General features: G+C 49.1%; 1 protein-coding gene across 1 annotated transcript in view; it reads left to right on the top strand.

Annotated features, from left to right (window-relative positions):
- Positions 1-19,110, top strand: part of MAPK4 (mitogen-activated protein kinase 4) — a 58,276-nt gene that overhangs the window by 19,358 nt on the left and 19,808 nt on the right. The window contains exon 2 of the mRNA XM_064403755.1: positions 17,472-18,188. Coding sequence (XP_064259825.1) covers positions 17,643-18,188 — 546 coding nt within the window. The 5' untranslated portion in view covers positions 17,472-17,642. The remainder of the gene's footprint in view (positions 1-17,471; positions 18,189-19,110) is intronic.

Below are 19,110 nucleotides of genomic sequence, written 5' to 3'. Positions count from 1 at the left end.
CACTCACTCACTCACTCACTCACTCATCACTCATCACTCACTCATCACTCACTCATCACTCACTCATCACTCACTCACTCATCACTCACTCACTCACTCACTCACTCTCTCACTCACTCATCACTCACTCATCACTCACTCACTCATCACTCATCACTCACTCATCACTCACTCACTCACTCACTCACTCATCACTCACTCATCACTCACTCACTCATCACTCACTCATCACTCACTCACTCACTCATCACTCACTCATCACTCACTCACTCACTCACTCACTCATCACTCACTCACTCACTCACTCATCACTCACTCATCACTCACTCACTCACTCACTCACTCATCACTCATCACTCACTCACTCATCACTCACTCATCACTCACTCACTCACTCACTCACTCATCACTCACTCATCACTCACTCATCACTCACTCACTCATCACTCATCACTCACTCATCACTCACTCATCACTCACTCACTCACTCACTCACTCACTCACTCATCACTCACTCATCACTCACTCATCACTCACTCATCACTCATCACTCACTCATCACTCACTCACTCACTCACTCACTCACTCACTCACTCACTCACTCATCACTCACTCATCACTCACTCATCACTCACTCACTCACTCACTCACTCACTCACTCATCACTCACTCATCACTCACTCACTCACTCACTCACTCACTCACTCACTCACTCATCACTCACTCACTCATCACTCACTCACTCACTCATCACTCATCACTCACTCATCACTCACTCATCACTCACTCACTCACTCACTCACTCACTCACTCATCACTCATCACTCACTCATCACTCACTCACTCACTCACTCACTCACTCACTCACTCACTCATCACTCACTCATCACTCACTCATCACTCACTCACTCACTCACTCACTCATCACTCACTCATCACTCACTCATCACTCACTCATCACTCACTCACTCACTCACTCACTCACTCACTCATCACTCACTCACTCATCACTCACTCACTCACTCATCACTCATCACTCACTCATCACTCACTCACTCACTCATCACTCATCACTCACTCATCACTCACTCACTCACTCACTCACTCACTCACTCATCACTCACTCACTCATCACTCACTCACTCACTCATCACTCATCACTCACTCATCACTCACTCACTCACTCACTCACTCACTCACTCACTCATCACTCACTCACTCACTCATCACTCACTCACTCACTCACTCACTCATCACTCACTCATCACTCACTCACTCACTCACTCACTCACTCACTCACTCACTCATCACTCACTCACTCATCACTCATCACTCACTCACTCATCACTCACTCATCACTCACTCACTCACTCACTCATCACTCACTCATCACTCACTCACTCATCACTCATCACTCACTCATCACTCACTCATCACTCACTCACTCACTCACTCACTCACTCACTCATCACTCACTCATCACTCACTCATCACTCACTCACTCATCACTCACTCACTCACTCACTCACTCACTCACTCACTCACTCATCACTCACTCATCACTCACTCACTCACTCACTCACTCACTCACTCATCACTCACTCACTCACTCACTCACTCATCACTCACTCATCACTCACTCATCACTCACTCACTCATCACTCATCACTCACTCATCACTCACTCATCACTCATCACTCACTCACTCACTCACTCACTCACTCATCACTCATCACTCACTCATCACTCACTCATCACTCACTCACTCACTCACTCACTCACTCACTCATCACTCACTCATCACTCACTCACTCACTCACTCACTCACTCACTCACTCATCACTCACTCACTCACTCATCACTCACTCACTCACTCACTCACTCATCACTCACTCACTCACTCATCACTCACTCACTCACTCACTCACTCACTCATCACTCACTCACTCACTCACTCACTCACTCATCACTCACTCACTCACTCACTCATCACTCACTCACTCACTCACTCATCACTCACTCATCACTCACTCACTCATCACTCATCACTCACTCATCACTCACTCACTCACTCACTCATCACTCACTCACTCACTCATCACTCACTCACTCACTCACTCACTCACTCACTCATCACTCACTCACTCATCACTCATCACTCACTCATCACTCACTCACTCATCACTCACTCACTCACTCACTCACTCACTCACTCACTCACTCATCACTCACTCATCACTCATCACTCACTCATCACTCACTCACTCATCACTCACTCACTCACTCACTCACTCACTCACTCACTCATCACTCACTCATCACTCACTCACTCATCACTCACTCACTCACTCACTCACTCATCACTCATCACTCACTCATCACTCACTCACTCATCACTCACTCACTCACTCACTCATCACTCATCACTCACTCATCACTCACTCACTCATCACTCACTCATCACTCACTCATCACTCATCACTCACTCATCACTCACTCACTCACTCATCACTCATCACTCACTCATCACTCATCACTCACTCATCACTCACTCACTCACTCACTCATCACTCACTCATCACTCACTCACTCATCACTCACTCATCACTCACTCATCACTCATCACTCACTCATCACTCACTCATCACTCACTCACTCACTCATCACTCACTCATCACTCACTCATCACTCACTCATCACTCATCACTCACTCATCACTCACTCATCACTCACTCACTCACTCACTCACTCACTCATCACTCACTCATCACTCACTCATCACTCACTCATCACTCACTCATCACTCACTCACTCATCACTCACTCACTCACTCACTCACTCATCACTCACTCATCACTCACTCATCACTCATCACTCACTCATCACTCACTCACTCACTCATCACTCACTCATCACTCACTCACTCATCACTCACTCCTCACTCACTCATCACTCATCACTCACTCATCACTCATCACTCACTCACTCATCACTCATCACTCACTCATCACTCACTCACTCATCACTCACTCCTCACTCACTCATCACTCATCACTCACTCATCACTCATCACTCACTCACTCATCACTCACTCCTCACTCACTCATCACTCATCACTCACTCATCACTCATCACTCACTCACTCATCACTCACTCATCACTCATCACTCACTCACTCATCACTCATCACTCACTCATCACTCACTCACTCATCACTCACTCATCACTCACTCATCACTCACTCACTCACTCACTCATCACTCACTCATCACTCATCACTCACTCATCACTCATCACTCACTCATCACTCACTCACTCATCACTCACTCACTCACTCACTCACTCACTCACTCACTCACTCATCACTCACTCATCACTCATCACTCACTCATCACTCATCACTCACTCATCACTCACTCACTCACTCACTCACTCACTCACTCACTCATCACTCACTCACTCATCACTCGCTCACTCATCACTCATCACTCACTCATCACTCACTCATCACTCACTCACTCATCACTCATCACTCACTCATCACTCACTCACTCATCACTCACTCATCACTCACTCATCACTCATCACTCACTCATCACTCACTCATCACTCACTCACTCATCACTCATCACTCACTCATCACTCACTCACTCATCACTCACTCATCACTCATCACTCACTCATCACTCACTCATCACTCACTCACTCATCACTCACTCATCACTCATCACTCACTCATCACTCACTCACTCACTCACTCACTCACTCACTCACTCACTCATCACTCACTCACTCATCACTCGCTCACTCATCACTCATCACTCACTCATCACTCACTCATCACTCACTCACTCATCACTCATCACTCACTCATCACTCACTCACTCATCACTCACTCATCACTCACTCATCACTCATCACTCACTCATCACTCACTCATCACTCACTCACTCATCACTCATCACTCACTCATCACTCACTCACTCATCACTCACTCATCACTCATCACTCACTCATCACTCACTCATCACTCACTCACTCATCACTCACTCACTCACTCATCACTCACTCATCACTCATCACTCACTCATCACTCACTCATCACTCACTCACTCACTCACTCACTCACTCATCACTCACTCATCACTCACTCATCACTCACTCACTCATCACTCACTCATCACTCATCACTCACTCATCACTCACTCACTCATTCACTCACTCACTCACTCACTCACTCATCACTCACTCATCACTCACTCACTCACTCACTCACTCACTCACTCATCACTCACTCACTCATCACTCATCACTCACTCATCACTCACTCATCACTCACTCACTCATCACTCATCACTCACTCATCACTCACTCATCACTCACTCACTCACTCACTCACTCATCACTCACTCATCACTCACTCACTCACTCACTCACTCACTCATCACTCACTCACTCATCACTCATCACTCACTCATCACTCACTCATCACTCACTCACTCATCACTCACTCATCACTCACTCACTCACTCACTCACTCACTCACTCACTCACTCATCACTCATCACTCACTCACTCATCACTCACTCATCACTCACTCATCACTCACTCACTCATCACTCGCTCACTCATCACTCACTCATCACTCACTCATCCCTCACTCACTCATCACTCACTCATCACTCACTCATCACTCACTCATCACTCACTCATCACTCACTCACTCATCACTCACTCATCACTCATCACTCACTCATCACTCACTCATCACTCACTCATCACTCACTCACTCATCACTCATCACTCACTCATCACTCACTCACTCATCACTCACTCATCACTCACTCATCACTCACTCACTCATCACTCACTCATCACTCACTCATCACTCACTCACTCATCACTCACTCATCACTCATCACTCACTCATCACTCACTCATCACTCACTCACTCACTCACTCACTCACTCATCACTCACTCATCACTCACTCATCACTCACTCACTCATCACTCACTCATCACTCATCACTCACTCATCACTCACTCACTCATTCACTCACTCACTCACTCACTCACTCATCACTCACTCATCACTCACTCACTCACTCACTCACTCATCACTCACTCACTCACTCATCACTCATCACTCACTCATCACTCACTCATCACTCACTCATCACTCATCACTCACTCATCACTCACTCATCACTCACTCACTCACTCACTCATCACTCACTCATCACTCACTCACTCACTCACTCACTCATCACTCACTCATCACTCACTCACTCATCACTCATCACTCACTCATCACTCACTCACTCATCACTCACTCATCACTCACTCACTCACTCACTCACTCACTCACTCACTCACTCATCACTCATCACTCACTCACTCACTCACTCACTCACTCATCACTCGCTCACTCATCACTCACTCATCACTCACTCACTCATCACTCACTCATCACTCACTCATCACTCACTCACTCATCACTCACTCATCACTCACTCATCACTCACTCATCACTCACTCACTCATCACTCACTCATCACTCATCACTCACTCATCACTCACTCATCACTCACTCATCACTCACTCACTCATCACTCATCACTCACTCATCACTCACTCACTCATCACTCACTCATCACTCACTCATCACTCACTCACTCATCACTCACTCATCACTCACTCATCACTCACTCATCACTCACTCATCACTCACTCACTCATCACTCACTCACTCACTCACTCACTCACTCACTCACTCATCACTCACTCACTCACTCACTCACTCACTCACTCACTCACTCATCACTCATCACTCACTCATCACTCACTCACTCACTCACTCACTCATCACTCATCACTCACTCATCACTCACTCACTCACTCACTCATCACTCACTCATCACTCACTCATCACTCACTCACTCATCACTCACTCACTCACTCACTCACTCACTCACTCATCACTCACTCACTCACTCACTCACTCACTCACTCACTCACTCACTCATCACTCACTCACTCATCACTCATCACTCACTCATCACTCACTCATCACTCACTCACTCACTCACTCACTCACTCACTCACTCACTCATCACTCACTCATCACTCACTCACTCACTCACTCACTCACTCACTCACTCACTCATCACTCACTCATCACTCACTCACTCACTCACTCATCACTCATCACTCACTCATCACTCACTCATCACTCACTCACTCATCACTCATCACTCACTCATCACTCACTCACTCATCACTCACTCACTCATCACTCACTCATCACTCACTCATCACTCACTCACTCACTCATCACTCACTCATCACTCACTCATCACTCACTCATCACTCATCACTCACTCATCACTCACTCACTCACTCACTCACTCATCACTCATCACTCACTCATCACTCACTCATCACTCACTCACTCATCACTCACTCATCACTCACTCACTCATCACTCACTCACTCATCACTCATCACTCACTCATCACTCACTCACTCACTCATCACTCATCACTCACTCATCACTCACTCACTCATCACTCACTCACTCACTCATCACTCACTCACTCACTCACTCATCACTCACTCATCACTCATCACTCACTCATCACTCACTCACTCACTCACTCACTCACTCACTCATCACTCACTCATCACTCACTCACTCACTCACTCACTCACTCACTCATCACTCACTCACTCATCACTCATCACTCACTCACTCACTCACTCACTCATCACTCATCACTCGCTCACTCATCACTCACTCACTCACTCACTCATCACTCACTCATCACTCACTCATCACTCACTCATCACTCACTCACTCATCACTGATCACTCACTCATCACTCACTCATCACTCACTCATCACTCACTCATCACTCACTCACTCATCACTCATCACTCACTCACTCACTCACTCACTCATCACTCATCACTCACTCACTCACTCACTCACTCACTCACTCACTCACTCATCACTCACTCATCACTCACTCACTCACTCACTCATCACTCACTCACTCATCACTCATCACTCACTCATCACTCACTCATCACTCACTCATCACTCACTCACTCATCACTGATCACTCACTCATCACTCACTCATCACTCACTCATCACTCACTCATCACTCACTCACTCATCACTCATCACTCACTCACTCACTCACTCACTCACTCATCACTCATCACTCACTCACTCACTCACTCACTCACTCACTCACTCACTCACTCACTCATCACTCATCACTCACTCATCACTCACTCATCACTCATCACTCACTCACTCACTCACTCACTCACTCACTCACTCATCACTCATCACTCACTCACTCACTCACTCACTCACTCACTCACTCATCACTCATCACTCACTCATCACTCACTCATCACTCATCACTCACTCACTCATCACTCATCACTCATCACTCACTCACTCATCACTCACTCATCACTCACTCATCACTCATCACTCACTCATCACTCACTCATCACTCACTCACTCACTCACTCACTCATCACTCATCACTCACTCACTCATCACTCGCTCACTCATCACTCACTCACTCATCACTCACTCATCACTCACTCACTCATCACTCACTCACTCATCACTCACTCACTCACTCATCACTCATCACTCACTCATCACTCACTCACTCATCACTCACTCACTCATCACTCACTCACTCACTCACTCATCACTCACTCATCACTCATCACTCACTCATCACTCACTCACTCACTCACTCACTCACTCATCACTCACTCATCACTCACTCATCACTCACTCACTCACTCACTCACTCACTCATCACTCACTCATCACTCACTCACTCACTCACTCACTCACTCATCACTCACTCACTCATCACTCATCACTCACTCATCACTCACTCATCACTCACTCATCACTCACTCACTCATCACTGATCACTCACTCATCACTCACTCATCACTCACTCATCACTCACTCATCACTCACTCACTCATCACTCATCACTCACTCACTCACTCACTCACTCATCACTCATCACTCACTCACTCACTCACTCACTCACTCACTCACTCATCACTCACTCATCACTCATCACTCACTCATCACTCACTCACTCACTCATCACTCACTCACTCACTCACTCACTCACTCACTCACTCACTCATCACTCACTCATCACTCACTCACTCACTCACTCACTCACTCATCACTCACTCATCACTCACTCATCACTCACTCATCACTCACTCACTCACTCACTCACTCATCACTCACTCACTCACTCACTCATCACTCATCACTCACTCACTCACTCACTCACTCACTCACTCATCACTCACTCACTCATCACTCATCACTCCTCACTCATTCACTTACTCATCACTCACTCACTCACTCACTCACTCACTCACTCACTCACTCATCACTCATCACTCACTCACTCACTCACTCACTCATCACTCATCACTCACTCATCACTCACTCACTCACTCACTCATCACTCATCACTCATCACTCACTCACTCATCACTCACTCATCACTCACTCACTCACTCACTCACTCACTCATCACTCACTCACTCACTCATCACTCACTCACTCATCACTCATCACTCACTCACTCACTCACTCACTCATCACTCATCACTCACTCACTCACTCACTCACTCATCACTCACTCATCACTCACTCATCACTCATCACTCACTCACTCACTCACTCATCACTCACTCACTCACTCACTCACTCACTCATCACTCACTCACTCATCACTCACTCATCACTCACTCACTCATCACTCACTCACTCACTCATCACTCACTCACTCACTCATCACTCACTCATCACTCACTCACTCACTCATCACTCACTCATCACTCACTCATCACTCACTCATCACTCACTCATCACTCACTCACTCACTCACTCATCACTCACTCACTCACTCACTCACTCACTCATCACTCACTCACTCATCACTCACTCATCACTCACTCACTCATCACTCACTCACTCACTCATCACTCACTCACTCACTCATCACTCACTCATCACTCACTCACTCACTCATCACTCACTCATCACTCACTCACTCCTCACTCACTCAGAGCCCCCTGTGACTGCAGCTGGCTCTCACACAGCTCCCAGAGCCCCCAGGGTCCCTGGGGGCCAGGGTGGGGTGTCCCTGCTGGGGACCCCGGCACAGGGGACACGCAGCTCAGGAGCACCCCTTGTTCCTCAGCATCCTTCAGGGCTCGTGGCTGGGTTTGCCACGGGGTTTGGGGACCGTGGAAGTGCTAACAGCCCTGTGGATGTGGCATTTGGGGCCGTGGCGTGATGGCACTAGGGTAGTGTTTGGACCAGGTGATCCTTTTCTGGCCCCAGTGATTCTCTGATTCTCTGTGCTGCTGCGGCCAGGCTGGTTTTGCTGGGGTGGGTTCTCTCCCTGTGCTGTCCCTGGGATGTCCTGTGCCATGTCTGGTGTCCTGCCGTGCTCCCCACGGCACAGCCCCTCGGTGTCGGGCTGGGGTCACAGGGAGGGGGTGTTACAGGCAGCAACCAGATCAGGCCAAACCAGTAATTTGAGAGAGCCAGACTAAAATAAAAAGGGAATATATTTTATTTCGCTAATCGAAATTAATCGAAATTGCCAGCCACAATCAAAGGGACAGCATCGAGCCTGGGACTGACACTGGGTGAACACAGGCCTGACTCTGTCTCATATCAGACCTGTGGAGTTCACAAAGTCTGTCTGGTGAGCCACAGCTATATACTGTTTTTATTGCCAGAGTTAGGTTTCCTTTGTTTCTTTCTCTTTCTCCAAATATTCATGCGGTCCTCATCCCCTGTCAGGTGTTTAGCAGAATTCTATATTCATATATTCAAATATTCATGTAGTTCTCTGTCCCCCTTCAGGGGTTGGAGGAATCCCGTCTCCTGCTCAGACAAAGCTGCCTTGGGGCAAACAATGCCACATTTGGGAAATGATACATGTAAAATGCAAGTTAGGGAACTTGGCATTCACTTGCTAGTCGAGTTAGGGAACCGGGCATTCACTTGCTGGTCCAGAGCTGTCCTCAGTTGTTATAGGCCGATTATGGCTTGAACGCTCTGAGATTTGCTCAGAATTTCCAGATTTGCTCAGAATTTCCAGAATTTCCGTAGGAGCTACTGCCTTCACTTGCTAATGTGGACTCTGATTCTGAGAACACCTGTGTGTGCTACAATCTAGTGAGGTAACCCATTTCCCAACCCTTGTGTGAGATTTCTACAAACCTGGGTGCTTTTCTTAATATATTCTAAAACGAGATTCGATATATATCTATATACATATATTCTTAAGTACGAATATAATTTATTGCATTTATTTGAGCACGAACTGGATACATTTATTACAGGGGCACAGGGCCCCCCAGCCCGGTGGCAGAGCCCTGGTGCTCCTGGGCACCAGGAGAGCACGAAGCAGGGAGCCAGGAGCTGTGGTGTGTGCAGCGGGGCAGGAGAGGAGGAGAGCAGAGCTTTGTTCCCACCTGTGCTCGTCCCCAAGGAGCCACCATGCCCGGGGCTCTCTGTGGGATGCTCTGCATGTTATAAACGAGAAGCTTGACGAGGCCAATATTCAAGCAGCAATCAATTTATTAATTAATATGGTAAAGTATGAGCAATACAGGCTGGGTACAGTGGGGGAAGTTTTCCTCCCAACTGCACCCCGATAGTTGAGGCTTACAGGTATTTATAGGGGTGCTCATAAGCTTTCTCAGCAGTTCCTATTCCCAATTTTTACGTCACAATTCTCTACACTATTGTGATTTAGTTTTTCTCAGGATGTATCTCAGAAAGGAGCATCCCCAGATGGTGGGGTCCAGCTTCCGAAAGAAGAAAGAATTCTCCCAGCTGGTGAGGTCCAGATTCCAGATATGGGTTCACCTTTTAATTGCAAGGACTATAAATCTCATACCAGTGATGTCCAGCTTCCCTCGGTGGAAACTATCAATCCTTCAGTTGATGTTCATCTTCCTTTCTCAAGCTGCTTTTCACTGTTTTGTTAAGGCATCAAGATAAGCATGTTTCCTTTTTATATATTCTAAAGCTATAGTTTCAAAGATCCTTACTGCAAGCAATATTCTAAAATTATACTTCAAAATGTTATTATTGCAAACCTCTTTAAGGCCTGGCTACAAGCAGAAAGTTCCTGTCAAACAGCAACATCCTTAAAGCTTTAATTCAAATGCTCCTAAATCAACTGAAGACTTATAAAGGTTAATTGCGAACAAAGGATGGGTTCCAAGGCCTTCTTCCATGCTTTATTCCCTCAGTTATTTATTAGAATTGTCTTTATACCACAATCACAGGCACACATGTTGCCTGTGTGTCTCTGACACCAAGCACAGCTTGGTATTTCACATGCAGAGCACCAGCAGCCCTGTTTATTGATGGGCTGCCATAATTGAATTTCAGCCTTGGAGCAGCCGCTGGCGTGGGAGCAAAGAGCAGCAGGAGCCTTGTCCTTGTCCCCTGCTGTTCCAGTAGCTCTGGCTGAAGCCTGGAGAGGGCTCCTGAAGACAGGCAGGCCCTCAGCATGTCTGAAGGCATCACGGGGGCAGTGGGACAGGATAAAGGATGTCTGGAAGGGTTTGGCTGAGGGGGGAGGAATGCTGGGGTGAAGAGAAGTAAGGAGAAAATGAACCTTGGGCTGCTGCCAGGGGCACCCGAGATACACACGAGGTGTGATGGCCTGTGGGCTCCAGCCCTTTCCCAGGTGTGATCACTGCCACCTCGCCCTAATCAGCACCTGTGGTGCCCTCCTAATGACAGACAGGCTGCTCAGACTCCAGCTGTGATGGATTCACCTGGCTAGGGAGAACACTGCTTTCAGATGGGGCTGGGGACAAGGAAAAGCTCTCTCCAGTGTCACCCTTGGGCTTGGGCTGGGAGCTCACTGGGGTGTGACAGCAGAGAGCCACTGTGAGGACACCCAGTGACCTCCCAAGCCCTGTGAGGGCACCCAGAGTGACTCTGAGGGCACCCAGAGTCCTGTGAGGGCACCCAGAGTGACTCTGAGGGCACCCAGAGTCCTGTGAGGGCACTCAGAGCCCCCATGAGGGCACCCAGAGTCCCTGTGAGGGTGCCCAGAGCCACCACGAGGGCGCTCAGAGCCCCCATGAGGGCACCCAGAGTCCCTGTGAGGGTGCCCAGAGCCACCACGAGGGCGCTCAGAGTCCCCCCAAGCCTTGTGAGGGCACCCCAAGCCCTCAGAGGAGGAAGGCAGCAAAAAGGTCGGCCCAAATCCCAGCAGCATCGTCAGGGCAAACGCTGCCCTTGCACAGAGGAGAGTGGGAGAGAGAAAGGAAGGATGGAAGAATGAAAGGAAACCTCTAAATTCTTCCCCCGTCTTTGCATTTTATGGCATTATAAAATACAAAAATTATAAAATCTGTGCACCTGGGCAGAGGCAGCTGCTGGAGCTGCCCCTGGTGATGAAGGGAGTGAGAGCTGAATTGAGTCTGTGAAATACACTCAGTGCTCATCGGGGGGAGGAATATCTCTACGTTCCCTGCATTATTCTTGAATGCAGAGTGGTTTGTTTTTCAGTTGGGTGGTTTAGCTCTCTGTATGAGCTCCCCCATCCTTTCCTGGTCCTTCCCTGTGTCCATCTGTGCCCAGTGGCTGCAGGGCAGGCTGGTGGCACCACAGGGCTCCCGCTCGGGGCAGGATTGAGTGATGGCCATGACAGATACTCGTTAAATTAGGGGATCCATGGTCTGCACCATTGCTGTGTGCCTCCTGGGGGTACCCAGGACTTTCCTCTCTTCGAGCTGGGACTGATAGTAACCGGGGAAGGAATGAAGTTGGCACTCCCTGAGACCACTTGGAACGGGTGTCCCTTTGTTTTGCTGGCCTCTGTCGGGCACAGAGAGCAGGCTGGGGCCTCTGCGTGTGGGCAGGTCGGGTTTGTTCCCTACACACTGCTTTGGCGCTCCCACAGACTCTGTTACTGCTGCCTCACTGCCTGCTGTGCTGCAGGAGCTGCTGGCTGTGCCTGCTGCAGCTCTCCTGAAGCTCCCAGGATGGATGTCAGAGCCTGGCCTGACCAGCCTGAAAACTGCTGGGCTCTGGGCTGCAGTTCCAGCTCAGCTTTTCCCTGGATGTTCAGTGTTCCACAAGAGGACAGAGGTGTGACTTGCTGGGCTCCAGGGCCATCCTTCAGAGCCATTCTGCCTGGGTTCCCCTGGTTGCAGAAGCTGCAGCAGGACCCTGGCTCAGCCTGGGGGTGAGACACAGCCCGGAGCACCACAAAGGCCCTCGTCCTCTTTGTCAGAAAAAACAGGGCTCTTTCTTCCCGTTTTTTCCCCTCATATGTTGCGTTTTCCCTTTCAGTGCTTCTAGAGCTCTACTAATTATTAATAATTAGGCTGACGAGGCAGAACTTGGTTTCTTTCCACTGCGTCTGGAGTAAGCCAAGGAGCTCGGCGTGGGAGCTCGCTCTGGGTCCTGCCAGCAGCCCCTGGGATTCTGCTGCCAAAACTGCAGCAGGGTTTGGTGAGGAGGGCCCTCAGGGACCATCCAGTCCCACAGAGCCATGAGTGAGAGAGCTGAGCAGCAGGGTTTGGAAGAAATGGCCCTCAGGGACCCTCCAGTCCCACAGAGCCTGGAATGGCAGAGGCAGAGCAGCAGGGTTTGGTGGAAAGGCCCTCAGGGACCATCCAGTCCCACAGAGCCCACAATGGCAGAGACCTGAGCAGCAGGGTTTGGTGGGAAATGGCCCTCAGGGACCCTTCAGTCCCACAGAGCCTGGAATGGCAGAGGCTGAGCAGCAGGGTTTGGTGGAAAGGCCCTCAGGGACCATCCAGTCCCAGATCCTGGAATGGCAGAGAGCTGAGCAGCAGGGTTTGGTGGGAAATGGCCCTCAGGGACCCTTCAGTCCCACAGAGCCTGGAATGGCAGAGAGCTGAGCAGCAGGGTTTGGTGGAAAGGCCCTCAGGGACCATCCAGTCCCACAGAGCCCACAATGGCAGAGACCTGACCAGCAGGGTTTGGTGGAAAGGCCCTCAGGGACCATCCAGTCCCAGAGCCATGAGTGGCAGAGGCTGAGCAGCATGCTGGAACTAGGGCTGGATGCTGGGGATGGATTCTGGGAATGGGGATGGAGTCTGGGAATAGGGGCTGTCTCTCTCTGAGGTGCTGAGATGCGTCTCACAGCCACCATGGCATCATGTTAAAGCACGCCTATCCCAGCCCTATTGCACAGAGTTCCCTTGGCCAGCAGGAGATTTCGGTTACCCTGGCTGCTCACCGGGTCCCAGGCTGCCCTTGAGCCTTGCCATGGTCCTCAGGGCCTCCAGCAGCTCTGGTGGCTTCAGCAGCACCTGCTCCCTTTCATGCCTCACAGCTGGGGCACCTTCCTGCTCTTTCCTGGCAGAGCCTTGGGGTTCATCCACCTCCCTGTCCCCTTTCTCCCCCTGTTCCCCGCCTGGTTTTGTCCCCCTGGTCTGCCTGGACCAGGGCACCTCTCTGCTGGCTGCACCAGCAGCTTTCTCTGCTCAGTCCTTGCGTGCAAAAGCCAGCATTAGATAATTGCTGGATTGAAAAGAGGCTGTAATTATTTTTGCTTCCCGACTGGAGGAGCAGGCAGTGCTTGCCAAACAGCTCGGGAGCTGCTGGCAGATGCTCCTCCGAGGGTATCCCTGCCCTGCCTACATCCTCTCCGTGTGCCTTCATTTCAGCTGGCAGCTGGCTCCCTCCCCAAATCGCTGCTGCCCTGGAGCGCCGCCTTTCTCATCCACCCTCAGCAACGGGCCATTGCTCAGCGTTTAATATTTTCCCTGCTATTTTGTTGTTCCTGGTAACTTCTGCCGGGGAGCAGGAGGGTCCCAGCAGCACTGCCTGGGGTGCACAGGGCACAGGACCAGGCTGTGAACCCTGTGCCAGGTTAATGGAGCAGCTCTGGTGATCAGGGGCTCTAACAGAGCCATTGCTCTGGCTTGAAGAACACAACAGGAGCAGATCCACAGTTGTTTTATTTTATTTTATTTTATTTTATTTTATTTTATTTTATTTTATTTTATTTTATTTTATTTTATTTTATTTTATTTTATATTTTATTTATTTATTATTTCATTTTAATTATTATTTTATTTTAATTTACTTGTTTTATTTTGTTTTATTTTATTTTATTATTCTATATTCTTATTTCATTTTAATTATTGTTATTTTATTTTATTTTATTTATTATTTTATATTATTATTTCATTTAAGTTATTATTTTATTTTATTTTATAATATTATTATTTCACTTTAATTATTATTTTATTTTAATTTACTTATATTATTTTGTTTTATTTTATTTTATTATTCTATATTATTATTTCGTTTTAATTATTGTCTTATTTTACTTTATTTATTTTATATTATTTCATTTTCATTATTTTATTTATATTTTATATTTTTATTTCATTTTAATTATTATTTTATTTTAATTTGCTTGTTTTATTTTGTTATTCTATATAATTATTTCATTTTTATTTTATTTTATTTTATTTTATTTTATTTTATTTTATTTTATTTTATTTTATTTTATTTTATTTTATTTTATTTTATTTTATTTTATTTTATTTTATTTTATTTTATTTTATTTATATTTCAATGTTCCTCCTCTGGGCAGCACGGGGCCCAGAGGGTAACCCGGGACCTCCCTGTGCAAGGTCACATCACAGCCCCTGTGCAGCCGGGTGGTCCCACAGGTCCCCCAGCCCGGAAGGACCCTCGGGGGTGGCACAAGGATGGAAATGGGGTGCAGCAAGGCATCAGGGGTGTTTGGGAGCAGGGTGGGGGCCAGGCTCAGGCAGGAGAGGTGTCCTTGCTCCTCTAGGCTCACAAAGAGCTGCAGGGAGATGTGTTGGTGCGCTGAGAACCTGTGCTGATCATCTGGGAGGAGAAGCCCAGCTGCTGCTCCTGCTTCAGACCTTTTGGTCCATTCTGTTTCCAGGTGATGTGAAAACCACAGTGGGAAAATTGGAGTGCCCTGAGGGTCTTGAGCTGTCTTTTCCCAGCTGGAGCAGCTGTGAGAAGTGGTCCCTTGCCCATGGCCACCTCTGCAGGGTCACCCACCACCAGACAAGGACATTCAGTCAGGAAGATCCCCGAGAACCGGGATCCTGTGGCTGTGTGCACCCCTGTCCCCAGCAGGTGTTGGTGTTTGCCCGCAGAGGCGAGGGTCTGGTGCCAGCAGACTCCTTCCCAAGCTCTGCAGCTCGGTGAGAGGCTCCTGGGCAGCTCGGGGAGCTGTTGGCACAGCGCAAGGCACAGAGCTCTGGGATCTGGGGCTGGGCTCCAGAGACGGCTCAGCCTGCTGCCGCTGCTCACCCAGCTCCTCTGGGGTCCACACGCACCACATACAGCTCCTCCCTGGGGCAGAAAACAAACTTTGTGTCCTTCATGTGTAAATATGTGCATATTTACCTGTCCAGCTGTCATCCCAGAGAACCCAGGATGGCATCCTGGGGCTGCTGCTGGCATTTGCTGTGGGACCTGAGTTCGGGGGGTGTCACATCCTCACACGCACTTCTGAAGGCTTTCTGCAAAAAAAGCCTCGCTTGCCTGAGCAGCTCTGGTTGTTATACCCTGGAAAGCTCCGTGGCTCTCTCAGCTGCCCGGCAGGGAGGGTTTGCACCCTCATTTCTGTGATGGTTTTACCATGTGGTTTACATGGGCAGTCACTGACGTGACACACTCTGTGACACACACTGCAAATTGCTCCGCAATGTTTTCAAGAAAATTTAAAAAAAGATAAAAAAAAAAGCCAACAAAGGGGAAAGAAGGGGAAAGGAAGAGTTACAGATGACACAGAGATTCTCTGCATATTACAAATGAAAAAGGGAAAATTAAGCAGCTGAAAAATGCTGGTGGTGTTGCATGCCTTGGGAGGGGATGACTGATGATCCTCTGAAAGGTCACAGTTTAGCTCATGGTCAGCCTTCAGCAAGCTGTGATATGGGCAAGGCACGGGCATCAAATGGATCTCCTCTCTTCTCTTCTCTTCTCTTCTCTTCTCTTCTCTTCTCTTCTCTTCTCTTCTCTTCTCTTCTCTTCTCTTCTCTTCTCTTCTCTTCTCTTCTCTTCTCTTCTCTTCTCTTCTCTTCTCTTCTCTTCTCTTCTCTTCTCTTCTCTTCTCTTCTCTTCTCTTCTCTTCTCTTCTCTTCTCTTCTCTTCTCTTCTCTCCTCTCCTCTCCTCTCCTCTCCTCTCCTCTCCTCTCCTCTCCTCTCCTCTCCTCTCCTCTCTCCTCTCTCCTCTCTCCTCTCTCCTCTCTCCTCTCTCCTCTCTCCTCTCTCCTCTGATAGAGATCTCCAGGCTGCATTTCTCTACTCTCCTTAGAAAGTCCATTGATTTCTCACCCAGTTTAAAACATTTTATTTCTCTCTCTGCGTGTGTCCTCAGATTTATTTTCACCCTCTGTCATCTTGAAGCGCCGGGCTCAGAGCGAGCCCCCTCCCTGGGCACCTGTGCGTAATAATGAGGGCCCTGATCTCCAGCTGCCTTTCTGACCTGGAGGCCCTGGCGCATTCCCGGCTTTCCCAGTGACGAGCGCGGAGGAGCGGGCAGAGCGCCATGGCAGAGAAGTGCGACTGCCTGGCCAGCATGTACGGCTACGACCTGGGCTGCCGCTTCGTCAACTTCCGCCCGCTGGGCTTCGGGGCCAACGGGCTGGTGCTGTCGGCGCTGGACAGCCGCAGCTGCCGCAAGGTGGCCGTGAAGAAGCTGACCCTGGGTGATGCACGCAGCGTGAAGCACGCCTTCCGCGAGATCAAGATCATCCGCCGCCTCGAGCACGAGAACATCGTCAAGGTCTACGAGGTGCTGGGCCCCAAGGGCGCCCACCTGCGCGGGGACTTCTTCAAGTTCAACGTGGTGTACATCGTGCAGGAGTACATGGAGACGGACCTGGCGCGGCTGCTGGAGCAGGGCAAGCTGGCCGAGGAGCACGCCAAGCTCTTCATGTACCAGCTGCTGCGCGGGCTCAAGTACATCCACTCGGCCAACGTGCTGCACCGCGACCTCAAGCCAGCCAACATCTTCATCAGCACGGAGGACCTGGTGCTGAAGATCGGCGACTTCGGCCTGGCCAGGATCGTGGACCAGCACTACTCGCACAAGGTAGGCAGCGCAGGAGGCGGCCAGTGTGTGGGTGATGTGGCTGGGATCTTCCAGGGGAACTGCTCCTGGAGCCTCTTTGGGCAGCAATTCCTTTCCCTGTTTCTCTTTCTCACCCTGCTGGGTGATTGCTGCTGGTAGCCGCTCTGCCCCAGTCCATGATTCCCCAATCCCGTGTCCAGGGATTCACGTTTTGGGTGAGAAGGGACATTTAAAGCTCGTTCAGTCCAACCCCCCAGCAATGAGCACAGACACCTTCTACTAGGTGGGATTGCTCAGAGCCCTGTCCAGTCTGTTCTGCCATGTTTTCTGGGCACAGCCCATGCGCTGAGCTCTGCCAGAGTCCCCAGGGCTCTGCAAAGAGGGCACGGGAAGGGTTTGAGAGCCCTTCAGCTGCCTTGCATTGCTTTATATTGCGTGTATCAAACACACACTCAGGTATTTTGCTCTGTCTCAGCAGTGGACTGTGGGGAGGCGTGTGTTTGCTTGCTTTATTCAAATGACTAAGCTCTGTGTTTCTTGCTCTGCTGCTGTTAAAAAGCACAAGCTGTTGGAACCACATGGAGAGGGGACCTGGCATGTCCACACCCACTCTGCTGGGCTTTGTCCTCACTTCGGTGCCAACCAGCTTCTTAAAAACCCAATTTCATTTGAATTGCATTCATTTAACATAGGGGGAGAGGAGTGGGTCTTTGAGGTTCAGCCAAACCCTTTCATCTGAGGTCGGGATCCAAATGACACATGAAGTCCTTTGCTGTTTGGCACTCGGTGTGTCATGGAGGAACAATAGCGTGAGTGGCCGGGGCAGCCTGCAGTGCTGACAGCGGGCAGGCAGCGTGGGAGGGAGGGAGGGAGGGATAATGGGTGAGAAGGCTCTGTAACACACAGTCCTGATGCTAATGGATCCTGAGCAGAGCTGCAGATG

This window comes from Passer domesticus, chromosome Z (genome assembly GCF_036417665.1).
Source record: "Passer domesticus isolate bPasDom1 chromosome Z, bPasDom1.hap1, whole genome shotgun sequence".
NCBI classification, from domain to species: Eukaryota; Metazoa; Chordata; class Aves; order Passeriformes; family Passeridae; genus Passer; species Passer domesticus.
Note: the sequence above shows the minus strand (reverse complement) of the source record. Positions and strands in the feature narration are given on the sequence as shown.